The 14,047-nt window shown below is 40.3% G+C and overlaps 1 protein-coding gene across 1 annotated transcript in view; it reads left to right on the top strand.

Annotated features, from left to right (window-relative positions):
* Positions 1-14,047, top strand: part of LOC105517476 (aldehyde oxidase 4-like) — a 73,281-nt gene that overhangs the window by 15,466 nt on the left and 43,768 nt on the right. Inside the window, 7 exon segments of the mRNA XM_011950013.1 lie at positions 2,603-2,686; positions 3,266-3,336; positions 5,875-6,089; positions 6,346-6,438; positions 9,164-9,315; positions 11,081-11,174; positions 12,605-12,714. Coding sequence (XP_011805403.1) covers positions 2,603-2,686; positions 3,266-3,336; positions 5,875-6,089; positions 6,346-6,438; positions 9,164-9,315; positions 11,081-11,174; positions 12,605-12,714 — 819 coding nt within the window.

Below are 14,047 nucleotides of genomic sequence, written 5' to 3'. Positions count from 1 at the left end.
GGAGGCTGAGGCAGGAGAATGGCGTAAACCCGGGAGGCGGAACTTGCAGTGAGCTGAGATCTGGCCACTGCACTCCAGCCTGGGCGACAGAGCGATAAAAAAAAAAAAGAAAAAAAAGAAAGGAAAATAAATGTAGCCTTAAAGCTGATAAACAACATGTAGTCACTGTTTGCAAACCAGGAGTAACACAATGACAACAGTATTTCAGGAGAATTCTTGGCACCTGCCAACAGGAAGGATAAGCCTAGGGAGATGTGCTGGGAAGTGAGGGCATGGACTAGTGCAGTACCCCATGCATGAGGAGTGACAACCCAGACCAGTGTGGCATATGTAGGGACAGAAAGATAACTTCCCAGAAAGGAATTGCCAGAATCATAACCACCAGACAGTGAAGAGTGCAGTGAGAAAGGAATCCAAGTCGCCTGCAAAGTTCAGAGATTGAGGAACAAAATAGGACCAAAGAAGGTGGGAAAAAAAATACATTTCATGTAAAAGGAGACAGAGTCATACTTTTTTTTTTTTTTTTTTGAGACTGGGTCTCTCTTTCTGTTTTGAACTCCTGGGCTCAAGCCATCCACCCACCTCAACATTGCAAAGGGCTGAGATTCCAGGCGTGAGCCACTGCACTTGACCAAGACATACTTTTGAGAAGGTTTCAGTTAGGAAAATTAATCTGATATAATTTTTGTTAAACAAAAACAATTCTAGGTACACCAAGCCATTCCAAGTACTACGAAGTCTTTGAAAAAAAAAAAAATGTACTTTTTATGCCAGTAAAGAAGAATTTCAAGAAATTTTACAAACTACAAGCTAGTTTATTTTAAATCCTGGGCAAGATACTATTTATTTTAAAACATATGAATAGCCAATATTTCACCATTTTGACCTACAAAAAATAGCAACTTCTTCATATGATTTGCCCAGCATTGTCACAAAATCCAAATCCCTTCTTAACTTTGTAGAAAATTACCTTTCAGGCTGGGCACGGTGGCTTACGCCTGTAATCCCAGCACTTTGGGAGGCCGAGGAGGGTGAATCACTTGAGGCCAGGAGTTTGAGACCGGCCTCGTCAACATGGTAAAACCCCGTCTCTACCAAAAAATGCAAAAATTAGCCAGGCATGGTGATGCACATCTCCAGTCCCAGCTACTCAGGAGGCTGAGACAGGAGAATCACTTTAACCCAGGAGACAGAAGTTACAGTGAGCCAAGATCGTGCCACTGCACTCCAGCCTGGCACGACAGAGCAAGACTCTGTCTAAAAAAAAACAAAAAGAAAGAAAAAGAAAATGACTTTTCAACTAAAGGTGTCAGCTGATGCTTTTGCAGCAGTTCTTATGTGTCACACACTGTGTCAAACTTTTCTCATATTTAAATCTAACAAACCTGATTAGGATGGGTCTTACTATCCTAATTTAACAAGCTCACAGCTTGTATGTGTTAAAGCAGGAACTAGAGCCCAGGTCTCCCTGATGCCATGTAAGAAGCACGGTGTCTCCAAATCATCACAGATCATTAGACAACTTGGTTGCACATTGAACAGGGCAAACAAGAATAATTAGTCTGGCTGGGCGCAGTGGCTCACAGCTGTAATCCCATCATTTTGAGAGGCCAAGGCTGGCGGATCACTGAGCCTGCGAGTTTGAGACCAGCCTGGCCAAGATGGTTAAACCCTGTCTCTACAAAAAATGCAAAAATTAGCCAGGCATGGTAGTGTGCACCTGTAATCCCAGCTGCTCTGGGGGCTGAGGTGGGAGGATTGCTTGAGCCCATGAGGTCGAAGCTGCAGTGAGCTGAGATCATGCCACTGTACTCCAGCCTGGGCAACAGACTCAGACCCTGTCTCAAATAAATAAACAATCTGATAGTTGTAACTGACAAATGAATTCAGGCTGAAAATACTACTATGGGTCTGCATGACTGTCTTGAAAATTAAGGTTAAATGGTTTGGGACTTGAATCATCCAAATAATTCAGAATGACTCTAATACCCAAATGAACTCAGGTTTTCAGTTATTTGTATGTGTGTATAGAAAGTCTTAAAGGCAGTTTTTCTTCCCAGGACTTTATTAAAGATACATGCTGTATCACCAGTAAGATAAAGAAGAGCAGTCTCTTTGGGTTTTGGGGGTAGATTGGTTTTGGGAGGTTTTTTTTAGAGATGGGGCCTTGCTCTGTCACCCAGGGTGGAGTACAGTGGCTATTGACAGGCATGATCATAGCTCACCACAGCCTCAAACTCCCACGCTCAAGTAATCCTCCTGTCTCAGCCTCCTGGATTACTGGAATTATAGGCGCACGCCACTGCACTCAGTGTTTGGGTTTTTTAGTTACCATATTACAACTCTATTCCATATATCTCACTTCTAGTAGGAAGCCTTAGCTGGCTGACCCCACCCACCCACCTCGAACCCCTTTTGTCTTCCCCTGAGACTTGAGTGACACCATTTACAAGAGCTCTATCATGAGCTTGGTGGCACATTCCCTTTAATTTTTTCTAATTGTTAAGTGATAGTATAGCTTGTTACTTTCTCCATCAGGTACTCAAGTAGGTGTTTAAAGAATCAACCAATGAATTTTATTTAAACTGCTTTACCTCCTAAGGAATCAACTGTTTGTGAACTGAAAGGATCAGGAAAATGTTGCATGGATCAAGAAGATGGGTCTTTGGTGAATAGATGGGAAAAAGTAAGTATCTGGTTTTTCTACCTCCCTTGGGATTGACTGAGAAATACCCACATAAATCCAAATTTATTCAAGGTTTCTATTCTTTTCAGTGAATAAAGTACAAATTAAGTGAATACAAGGCATAAATATCTTGAAGAGCTCCCGAAATTGGCCAACCCATGACTTCTGTAAGACTAGTCACCACAGAAGGTTGTTTTCCTTCAGTACAACTTTTTGTGGCTTCATCTGAGTTTGCCAGTCACTTCCCCACACACACCCCAAATCAACAAGCACTAAGGGTCTAAGCAATGGTGGCAGATGAAATCCACAAATATCTGAGACCCAGCATAGGAGTTTAAAACCGTTGCCAATTCCTGGCACCAGAGGAGGAAAATCAGAATCCAGTTAATCTTCAGGGGAAACCAACCCACAGTCCTGTGAGGGTGAAAAAATTTCATTCAGGAATGACCTATGGTTCTGGCTCCTCCATTTTGTGTTGGGGGTGTCAGAGGCAGAGGCCCTCACTCTGAAGTCTCACAGTTCCTGTACCTCTCTCAGTAACTCTAAAGTTCCATTTGTATTTTGTTTTGTTTTGTTGAGATGTGCACCAAACTGTACGATGAAGACGAATTCCAGCCCTTGGATCCATCCCAGTCCCTCCTGAACTCATAGTAGGATACTTTACTTTTGTTGTCTCATAACATGGTGTTGTATATACCTTTTTGTATTACACTATAGAATTACCCAGTTTTAGACATTAAAATTTGGAAGTGTGTCCAACGCAACAATGAAGCAATAACCTATTTTTAGAAACTTGTTCAGTTCTTCTATAAATAATTTAAAGCTGGCCGCTTAGAAGAATGGCACTGCCAGGACCTCAGAGATGCTTTGGTTCAACCCCCTCTGCTGAAGATCCTGAGGTTAAAGTGTAGGTGACTTTCTCAAGGTCACACAGTGACACTGTAAGATATCTTACAGGCATTTTGGAAGGTTGGTGAAGTAAAAATCAAACGATACTTAGACTAATGGCATCACACTATTCATACAATTAACCTCTATGGTTTCCACTCAGTGGAAAGAGAGGGAGAGAAAAATAATGTAAGTACTGTGGTATGCCCACCATTCCATTCCATGACTATGTCTTGGAGAGAGTATGAGATGAGAGATGGGATTCTACTAGCTTCTCAGAAGGTTTCAGTCCCCATATACCATGCATAATGTGAGAACTTAGACACCCCAGGTGTAAGTCTGGTATTTTTAAATTGTAGATATAGATATATATATAGATGTATACATGTGTATATACAAGGGGTCTTCAACAAGTTCATGAAAATTTCATATTATGAAAAAACTGTACATGGATTTCAACATTTTTTTTACCAAAGTAAACTCCTACTAACTTGTTATAACACACCTGAGTAGGATCTAGTCTGAGGCACTAAAAAGAATATGACATCTGTTTAAAAAGAGCCCAAGTAACATGGATTCTCCTAAAACTGAAGCAAGAACAAACATCAAATTTAGGGTGAAGTTTAGGTGGAAAATGGTGAAGTCATCAATGCTTTACAAAAAGTTTATGAGGACAATGCCCTTATGTAAATCAACAGATTACAAATGGGTAACTTGTTTTAAGAAAGGACGAGATGATGTTGAAGCTATAGCAACACGCCACCCACATCAATTTTCAAAGAAAAAATTCATCTTGTCCATGCCCTACTTGAAGAGGACTGGTAGTTAACAGCACAAACAATAGCCAACACCATAGACACCTCGCATGGCCAACACCATAGCCATCTCACATGGACAACACCATAGATAGCCCAGTTTACACAATCCTGACAGAAAAATTAAAGTTGAGCAAACTTTCCACTCAATGGGTACCAAAACCGTTAAGCCCAGATCAGCTGCAGACAAGAGCAGAACTTTCAATGGAAATTTTAAACCAGTGGGATCAAGATCCTGAAGCAGTTCCTCAAAGAATTGTAGCAGGAAATGAAATGTGGCTTTACCAGTATGATCCCAAAGACAAAACCTGATCAAAGCAATGCCTCTCAAGAGGTGTAAGTGGCCCAGTCAAAGCACAAGGGGACCAGTCAAGAGCAAAGGTCCTGGCAACAGTTTTTTGGGATGCTCAAGGCATTTTGCTTTTGACTTTCTGGAGGGCCAAAGAATGCTAACATCTGCTTGTTAGGAGGGTGTTTTGGCATCTTCCTACGAGATTTTTGTCAAGCTTTAGCAGGAAAATGCCCAGGAAAGCTTCCCCGGAGAGCCCTTCTACACCACAGCAATGTTGCTGCTCATTCCTCTCATCAAACAAGGACATTGTGGGGAGAGTTTTGAAAGAAAGTCATTAGATATCCCCCTTACAGTGTTGATTTGGTTCCTTCTGATTTATGTTTCCTAATCTTAAAAAAAAAAAATCTGTAAGAGGCACCCATTTTTCTTCAATTAATAATGTAAACAGATTGTATTAACATGATTATTTCTAAGAACCTCAGTTCTTGAGGGATGGACTAAATGGTTGGTATCATCACTTACAAAAGTGTCTTGTGATGGAGATTATGTTGAGAAATAAAGTTTATTATTTTTATTTTTTAATTCCATTTCTCGACAAACTTTATGAAGTACCTTCATATCTAAATATGTATGTGTGTATATGTATACACATATGTATATACTTATACATGTATATATGTATATATACACATATGTATACTTGCATATATGTGTTTATACATATATATGTATATACATGTATATATGTGTACACACACACAACACACATAGGTATATACATTCCATTTGCACTATTCCTGGTGAAAGATTAAAGGATTTTTTTAAGGTTAATTTTGCCTATAAGCAGTTTTGTCCTACAAAAAAAACAAAAAACAAAAAAACAAAAATAAATACTTAATCCCCCTAATCCCCAAAGATGAGCCCGCTCTGAGTCACTGTTAGAGTAGAACCAGAACCAGAAGCCTGTGATTTAACTCCTGGCTAAGCCACTTTCACGGTACCATGCTGCTTCCTCTTTACACGCTCACTTCACAGACAGAGTTTATTCTATATCCAGTCATCAATAGACAACTGTCATGATGCTTATTCAGTGGTACCCATGCAGATCTTATTAGTCTGGGTAGTTTCAAACAGACCACCCTTTCCTGATCCCTAGAAGTTGGGATTCTTCAGAAAGCTAAAATGACCAGCAGCCTGCTTGGATGCCCAGAGCAGCAGATACACTCACAGCTTGTTATTCAAGAGCCTTACTTGAAAACAAATTGGCTTTGCTTCTCTGCAGAGAATGGCAGAAGATCCAAACAAGGGGAGAGAATCACATGGATCACCCCTGCGACCCTGAACGACCTTCTGGAGCTGAAAGCCAATTTCCCCAAAGCCCCGCTTATAATGGGAAACACAGAATTGGGTAGGTGGTTGTTACCCATGTTCTTTAGTCTAGACTAAGTAGCCCAAATATTTGTGTTTCTTTTTAAACTGTTCATCAATGCAATTCATTTTTATTAATGATATTTATGGTCCTTTATAACGTTTTGGATCTTCTTTTGCAAATGAATCATTTAAGTCACAATTTGCCCTCTGGCTTACCAGTAAACGACATCTATTGGCATCCATTGTCTTCCTTTTCAAGCGTTTCTAATTACTTTAAATACTTTTCCCTTCAGGACCCAGCATTAAATTCAAAAATGAATTCCATCCAGTTTTTATATCTCCACTTGGGCTTCCAGAACTACATTTTGTGAACACCACAGATGATGGTAAGCACCTTCTTTTTCAAATAAGATGTAATCTTTGGTGTTGGTGGGCTGTTGGTAATGGATTACATGTGTTGGGCAAATTTGAGCAATTCATAGAATATCTGACCTCATTTATTCAGTCAAAGCTATTTATTGAGCACCTACTCTGTGTCCTCTATGATCTTTTCCAAACTGACCCATTCAGCTGCATCACTGAGTACTATATGTCATAGGAGCCACAGTGGTGGGAAGACGCCACATAGCTCGGCCAGGTGTGGAGGGGTTGAACAAATAAGAAAATTGAAGACATTTGCTAGCCAGTAGCAAAGGTTCTTGCCACACATTACTCCCTCATTCACAAATTTGTCAAAGCTATTCCCACACCCATACACACTCACTCACACACTCACACACAAAATGTCTGGACCACAAGATTTGAAATATAACTGTGAACAACAGTCTTATTTATTTTTACACTCTTTTCACAGCTTACCAAGTGGTTTCACATCTCTTATGTCTTGATCCTCATGATAACCCTGGGACGTGGACAAAGCAAGTAGCCTTGGTATTTCCATTATCCTACCAAAGATACAGAACCAAAGGGCTTAGGTAGCTTCCCCCAGCATCACACAGCTGACGTATGGCCAAGTCACGACTAAATCCTAGGTCCCCTCATTCCTTCCACACCATGCACTGAATGAATAAGGCTGTCTGAAAAACATATCCCACCATCTGCTACCCACACTAAACCTTCAAATGGAGAACAGGCTATAGGAGCTAAAACTCCAATAAAACAGGGCTCTCTCAATGAGAAAATGGAAATCAAGTGGATAATGTCATGCTGTCCCCTCTGACCTGCCAAGCTGCAGTCAGTCTGCTTGTTCATTTTTTTACCCATTGGAAAGTCTGTATTAACAGACTCATAGGAAGAGACAGAGCAAGGGGAGGCCAGCCAGGTATGGGAGAGGGTTGGGAGGATGGTGGGGGTGGGTATTTAGTTATTTTTAGTTATTTTTAAAGTTGTGTTAAATAAATGTATTTAGTTAGTCATTTTAGGTTTCGTTATTTTTAGAAGGACAGGGGAGGTGGAGCCTGTACAAATAGATCAACGTTTCTCAACCTTTTCTTCATTGTCACCCCGTAAGGAGCAATAAGCTTTGTTTCCCGAATCTTCCCTCCCTGAAATTTTAATACCACAGGTAAACTGTGTATCTGTTTATGTACATGTCCTTAGGTTACAGGTAGCCAGGTCCATGCATGTTTGTGTCTTTCCACAGAGTCAGGCTTTTGTTGGTGGTATTTCAATCATAAAAGCCACTAGCTACACGGAGTTCCCAAGGAGGCAGTTCTCCTTAGTACCTCCCATTCACTCAGTAGTCAGAGCTGTGGGCACACAGGCTCAAGCCCCTCCACAAGACAGTCAATATTGCAAACCATACAAAATAATACACTTAGTCTATATGTAGATGTTGTAAGTTAAACATTCCACAGTGAAGTAACATTTAGCATCAAGAGGAAAAAGATGGAAGAAAGGGCTAATGAACCAGTGCAGAGGGAGGGAAGAAGACAAAAGGAGTCATTCTCTGGGCTGGGCAGCCGTTGGTCTTGCAGGGAAGTCTGAGGTGCCTTCAGGGCAGACGCTGAGTTTTTACAGTAAGTGACTGCAAGCTGATGTCAGTTAAAACTGCCATTTCAAGCTACTGAAAGCCAAATCTTTTATAGTCACAGAGTGTTCTGGCAAGATAGTGGAAGAGTGTGCTTGTTTGTGTCCTTATCTGGTTGGACGTAGTGTTTATTTTTTTATTTGTTCACTAAACAAAACATCCTTGTTGGCAAAGTGCCTTATGAAATACAAAATGGAGTCTTCTTCTAACACGGAGTTAGTTATGTCAAGGGTGTTGAATGCAAATAGGTGCTTTATATATAAGAAGAGTGAGATTTTGGGCTGGGCACGGTGGCTTATGCCTGTAATCCCAACACTTTGGGAGACTGAGATAGGTGGATTACATGTGCCTATGAGTTTTAGACCAGACTGGGAAACATAGTGAGACCCAGTCTTTACAAAAAAATGTAAAAATTAGCCAAGCCTGGCTTGCATCGATACTCCCAGCTACGCCAGGAGGATTACTTAAGCCTGCTAGTTGAAGGTTGCAGTGAGTTGTGATCGTCCCACTGCACTCCAGCCTGGCAACAGTACTGCCCCCATTGAGAATACGTGGAGTAGATGACATCACTACTCAAATCGTACTCTGTAAGCACACCCACAAACAAAACTCTGACCCAAGGTACAGGAAGGTATCTATTATTGTCATCTTTTTGATAAGAGAGCAATAGGAAGAGATGGCTGGGGAAGACGGGCTGATGGGCCACACACATTGTGCAGGTCAGCTCCCACTAGGCTTGATGATCTTTAAAACATCTTGTAGGACCATGGCAGGAATTTTCATATTGGATCAATTTATTCAGGAAAACTAAATTGGAAATAAAGAAAGTAATAAATTTCAGATATCTGTGGTTGATATGTGCTAAAATGTATGGCATACATGACTGTATACATGACTGGGGAAAAGGATTTGGTACTAAATATTTGGGAATAAAGCAAGCTGCTAGAAATATCTTTAATTATCTTTGGGTCTTGTCATTCTAAGTAAATAGGAAAAGAGGAGATATATTTAAAAGACCATTTACATGCAACCCCTTCTGGTTACAGTTCCTTTAAGCTGACATCTCACTACCGTGTTTTCAGGGGTGACAATAGGTGCGGGATACAGCCTAGCCCAGTTGAATGATGCCTTACATTGTATTGTTTCGGAGCAACCGAAGGAGAAGACTGAGACCCATCGAGCTCTGCTGAAGCATCTGAGGACACTTGCAGGAGCCCAGATTAGGAATATGGCCGTATGTTCTGTTGTTCTATGAGATAAGTCACGGTTATAGACAGTCATACAGTTCTGTTCAGTTTAACAAACATTCCTCTGAAGAGGAATGTCAAGTCAATGTTGAACAAGTCTGTACAATATGAGTATGAGCATGCATATGCCCAAGATGAAGGCATCACGTTGAGTGTGTATGTGTGTGTGCAAAGTGAGTAACACATGGTACAGCAAAATTATGGTGCTGGAACCACAAGATTCTGGAGAAGCTGCTTGACCTCTATAAGCTGCTGTTTCTTTATTTGAAAAATTAAGGCCCAGTGTAAGGGGAGATGTCAGTCAAGAGGCACAGAATTTCAGTTAGACAGGAGAAATAAGCTTTAGTGATCTGTTGCCCAACATGATGATTATAATTAGTAATAATGTATATTTCAAAATTGCTACAAGAGTAGACTTTAAATATTCTGACCACAAAGAAATGATGAATATACGAGGTGATAGATACTTTAATTAGCTTGATCTAATCGTTCCACTATGTATAAATAAATCATAACGGCACACTGCACCCCATAAATATATATAATTATTATCAATCTAAAATTTTTAAATAAAAGTAAAAACTATAGACAAAAAAATCACACCAAAATTTAAGATAAAAAAAGTCACACCAAAAATTATGATTCAATCAAACAGACTATCTCTAAGGTCCAAATAGACAATCTCTAAGGTCTCTATTTAACCAAATAGACTATCTCTAAGATTCAACCAAACAGACTATCTCTATGTCCAGCTCTAGAATTCCATGAAACATGTCTTATCCAAGGTATAGTAAACACAAGCCTGCATTTCCAAAATACTCTTGTATGCCTGGTTCTCCTCTTAGGCCTTTGCACCAAGGTGAATTTCTAAACATGTGTATCCCACATGTCCATTCTTGGATATCCCCCAGTTGTTTAGCTTTATGGAGCTTTCTTATTATTTAAGACTTAAAAATGATTAGTTTGAGTCATTCCTCATTTCACATATGATGGGCAGTTCAGCAGGATTTAATAGGGCCAGGAGATACTTCCTGTCTCCTGATTTCCTCTGGCCCTTCAGCTGATTCTCAAAACCCACTATGTGTTTTCACCTTCTGCATCTTCTGTCCCTTTTCTGAAGCATATTGCTCCTCTCAACATCACCTTGTCCCCTTAAGTCTTTCAAAGGCCCACTGTTCGAGGCTGTGTATGAAGCAGCCTTTACTGGGGCTTAGGGCAGCAAAGCGGCCTGTACTCCCCAGGAGCACCACAGGCATTTTGAATGCGATGCTCCTATTCTGGTTCTTTAGGTTTCCCTAGGCTCCAGTCTCTCTACCTACCGCATATTGGTGCACACTTTCTTCCCTTTCACTATACCCCTTCTTCTCCCTAACCTGCTGGCACCAGCCCCTAAATTCCCATTCACTTCCCTTTTTGTCTATCCTCATAAGTAAACATACCTATCAAGGAAGGCTTCTAAACAAAGACAAATGCATACTAGGGTCAGTTCGCAAAGAAATGTTCCTCTTCATTGCACATGGAAGAGGAATACTTTCTCAAGCTTTCAGTTTGGATGGAGTCAGGAGTGGGAATCTTGCACAATGTATTATCTATCTATTTAACTGCCCCCAAACTCTGCCAGCTCTTTCGATGAAGCAAAAAAGAGAGAGAGAGAGAGAATTAAAAACTTACACAAGAACCCTGTATACATAATTCTATATTTGTCTAATAACTAAGTATAGCTTTTAAAATGCCATCTTTTTTCTTATTTAGACTTCAGGAGGACATGTGGTGAGCTGGCCTAATTTTTCTGACCTAAACCCCATTTTAGCAGCAGGAAATGGTACCATCAATCTGATATCTAAAGGTAAGAGACCAAGCTTTAAGCATTTTTTTTCTGTGCTCATCACTATCAGTTATATAGCTCCTGCTGTAAACCATTAACTAGGGACCCAAGTACTTCTAATTTAGATTCATAGGCTATGTTTACATTACCTCAAACCTAAGAGTGAAACTGTGACCAATTATCCTGCTCTCCAGCTGTTCTATGTGTAGTAGGTCAGATACTTTACTGCATCTGACAATTTCTCTTAAATATTTGGCCACATTTACGATCAATCTAAATTGCAGTATCAAAACAGGTGAAGAAAAATTAATGAAAAGTATCTCTGTAGTTTTAAAGGTTTATGCCATTTTATTGCAGAGATTCATAAAGATGCCCATTTTTCCTATAGCACTTTTTGTTTTAAACAAAATCAAGTTTGTGGGGCATATTACTTATTCCTCCTCTCTTTATTCAAAGACACCATGAGCTTTGTGGAAAGAAAATGATTTAAAGTTAAAGAAATAAAAATAAATGCATATTATTCATAGGGCTATTAATGTAAGACATCTTCTTGATTAAAATTACATTTAAAAAGTATGGGTCAAAAAACAGTATGGTAAGCTGTTTTAAATATGTATATGTATATAAATACATACACACACATATATGTGTATATATATACACACACACACAATCATGTATAAAAATTTTTTAGCCAAAAACAGACCACATACATGACAGTGGTTCCATAAGATTACATTAATAACACCATACTTTTGCAGTACTTTTTCTGTGTGTTTAGATATGTTTAAATACACAAATATTTACCATTATGTTGTGATTGCCTACAGTATTCACCACAGTAACATGCTGTGCGGGTTTGTAGCCTAGGAGCAATAGCTACACCCTGTAGCCTAGTTGTAGCTATTGCTACACAAACCTAGATGGTATGGTAGGCAGTACATCACACCATCTAGGTTTATGTAAGTACATTCTATGATATTCACACAACAAAATCACCTAATTACACCATTTCTCAGAATGTATCCCCATTAAATGTCTCATGACTATCGGGAATCCCATCTCTGCCACCAATCCCACCTCTGGTACTTTGCAAAGGTCACTCAACCTCTCTGGAGCTCAGTGTTCTCATCTGTGAAATGTATACATTGTACCAGGTTGTTTCCAAATAGTTTTAAAGCTCTTTGAGGCCAAATTTTATGAGTAGCATATAATGGTCTATAAGAACCATAAATGACTTTGCAGTTTATCTGACCAACCCTGCCACTCTGAAGCTGAGAACCCCAAAGTTTCCATGACTTGCCAAAGGAGGCCCAGCTTGGGAGCTGGAGCTAGAACCAGACATGGATCCCAGCCTGCACCCTCTTTCCACCACACATCACATCTGTCACTGGCAACATATTCTCCAATTTGATAAGCACATCCTAACCAAGGGTGATTTTCTCAAACAGAAGGACAACGGCAGATTCCTTTAAATGGTCCTTTCCTTGAGAGATCACCTGAGGCGGACTTGAAATCAGAAGAGATTGTGTCATCTGTTTATATTCCCTACTCCACTCAGGTGAGGGTTCCCTGACTCACTGCCCAGCCCAAGGGAAGCCCCGCTGACCTGTGCGATGAGCCTGCAGACAGGCTTCCAGGACAATGCTCTAGGGAGATTTTCTGGGCTGCCACACAGGGAGGGGCAAATTTCCAAATGACCATTTGATTTGCTTTCATATTAGGGCCACATTATGACTTTTATGGGCCCTAGGCACTTTTGCCTTTTTGAATCTCTTCCTCCATAAAAAATAAACTCTATGCCTGTATAGCTATGTCTATATATAAAAATGATTGTAACAATATAAATCCAAGCTGCATTCAGTGTCTTATATTCTTTTTTTTTATTTTGAAAGATGTTTTAAATTTCTACTTTTACTTTAGATATAGGGGCTACAGGTGCGGGTTTGTTACCTGAGTATATTGTGAGAGGCTGAGGTTTGGGATACAGACTTCATCACCCAAGTGGTGAACATATTACCCAATTGGTAGTTTTTCAACTCATGCCCCCCTCCCTCCCTTCCCCATCTAGTAGTCTGCAGTAAATTAAAAGTAAAACATTTCCCTGGGCCCCTAAAAGTATCCTAGGCTCTATCTCACATGAAAGGTTCTCCTTTTGCAAAGCCAGTCTACCTGAAGGGCACAGTGGCAGTGGTCCTATCAGATTATATTACCTAAAGGGCCCACTGGCCTTGCAAAAGGAGAACCTTTCATGTGACTTGAATTTTCGGTCTCAGGTAAATATGCATCTTACCCAAGATTAAGTAAATCCAGTCAACATCATCTACAGCAAGTCTCTGGCTGAAAGTTCATTATCATAAAATTACCTCCAAGTCAATCAACACTTATTAACCAAATAGTTTAAATAAAATTATTATTTATTAACCACCTACCAATCTATATCCCAGGCACAGTGTGGTAAACCCAGAAGACACTAAGGGTTTATGACACAGAAGGGGTCCTGTCCTTGAAGATCGGTAAATCTAACAGGAAGAGCTTGAAGTAGGAAATAACTAATACCCTCAGACAGGAAATGAGTGGACAGCAAGCCACTCAGAGTAGCTCAGTGAGGGGAAGAGCCTTTCCCTAAAGGGAGGAAAGGGGAGGAAGGGTGATGGGGGTGAAGCATAGAAGATGGTAGCCTTTGAATCAGTGGAGAGAAGGGAGGAGAGCCTGGGGGTTGGGGATGGCAGTTTGGGAGGCCAGGGAGTGGGGCATGGGGCTGGAGCAGCCCATGAGTGCGATTGAAAGGGATTGCATTGGGAGTTATACCTGATATAAATGACGAATTGATGGGTGCTGACGAGTTGATGGGTGCAGCACACCAACATGGCACAAGTATACATATGTAACAA

This window comes from Colobus angolensis, unplaced genomic scaffold (genome assembly GCF_000951035.1).
Source record: "Colobus angolensis palliatus isolate OR3802 unplaced genomic scaffold, Cang.pa_1.0 Scaffold30, whole genome shotgun sequence".
Classification (NCBI taxonomy): Eukaryota; Metazoa; Chordata; class Mammalia; order Primates; family Cercopithecidae; genus Colobus; species Colobus angolensis.
This window is presented reverse-complemented; position numbering and strand designations above follow the sequence as displayed.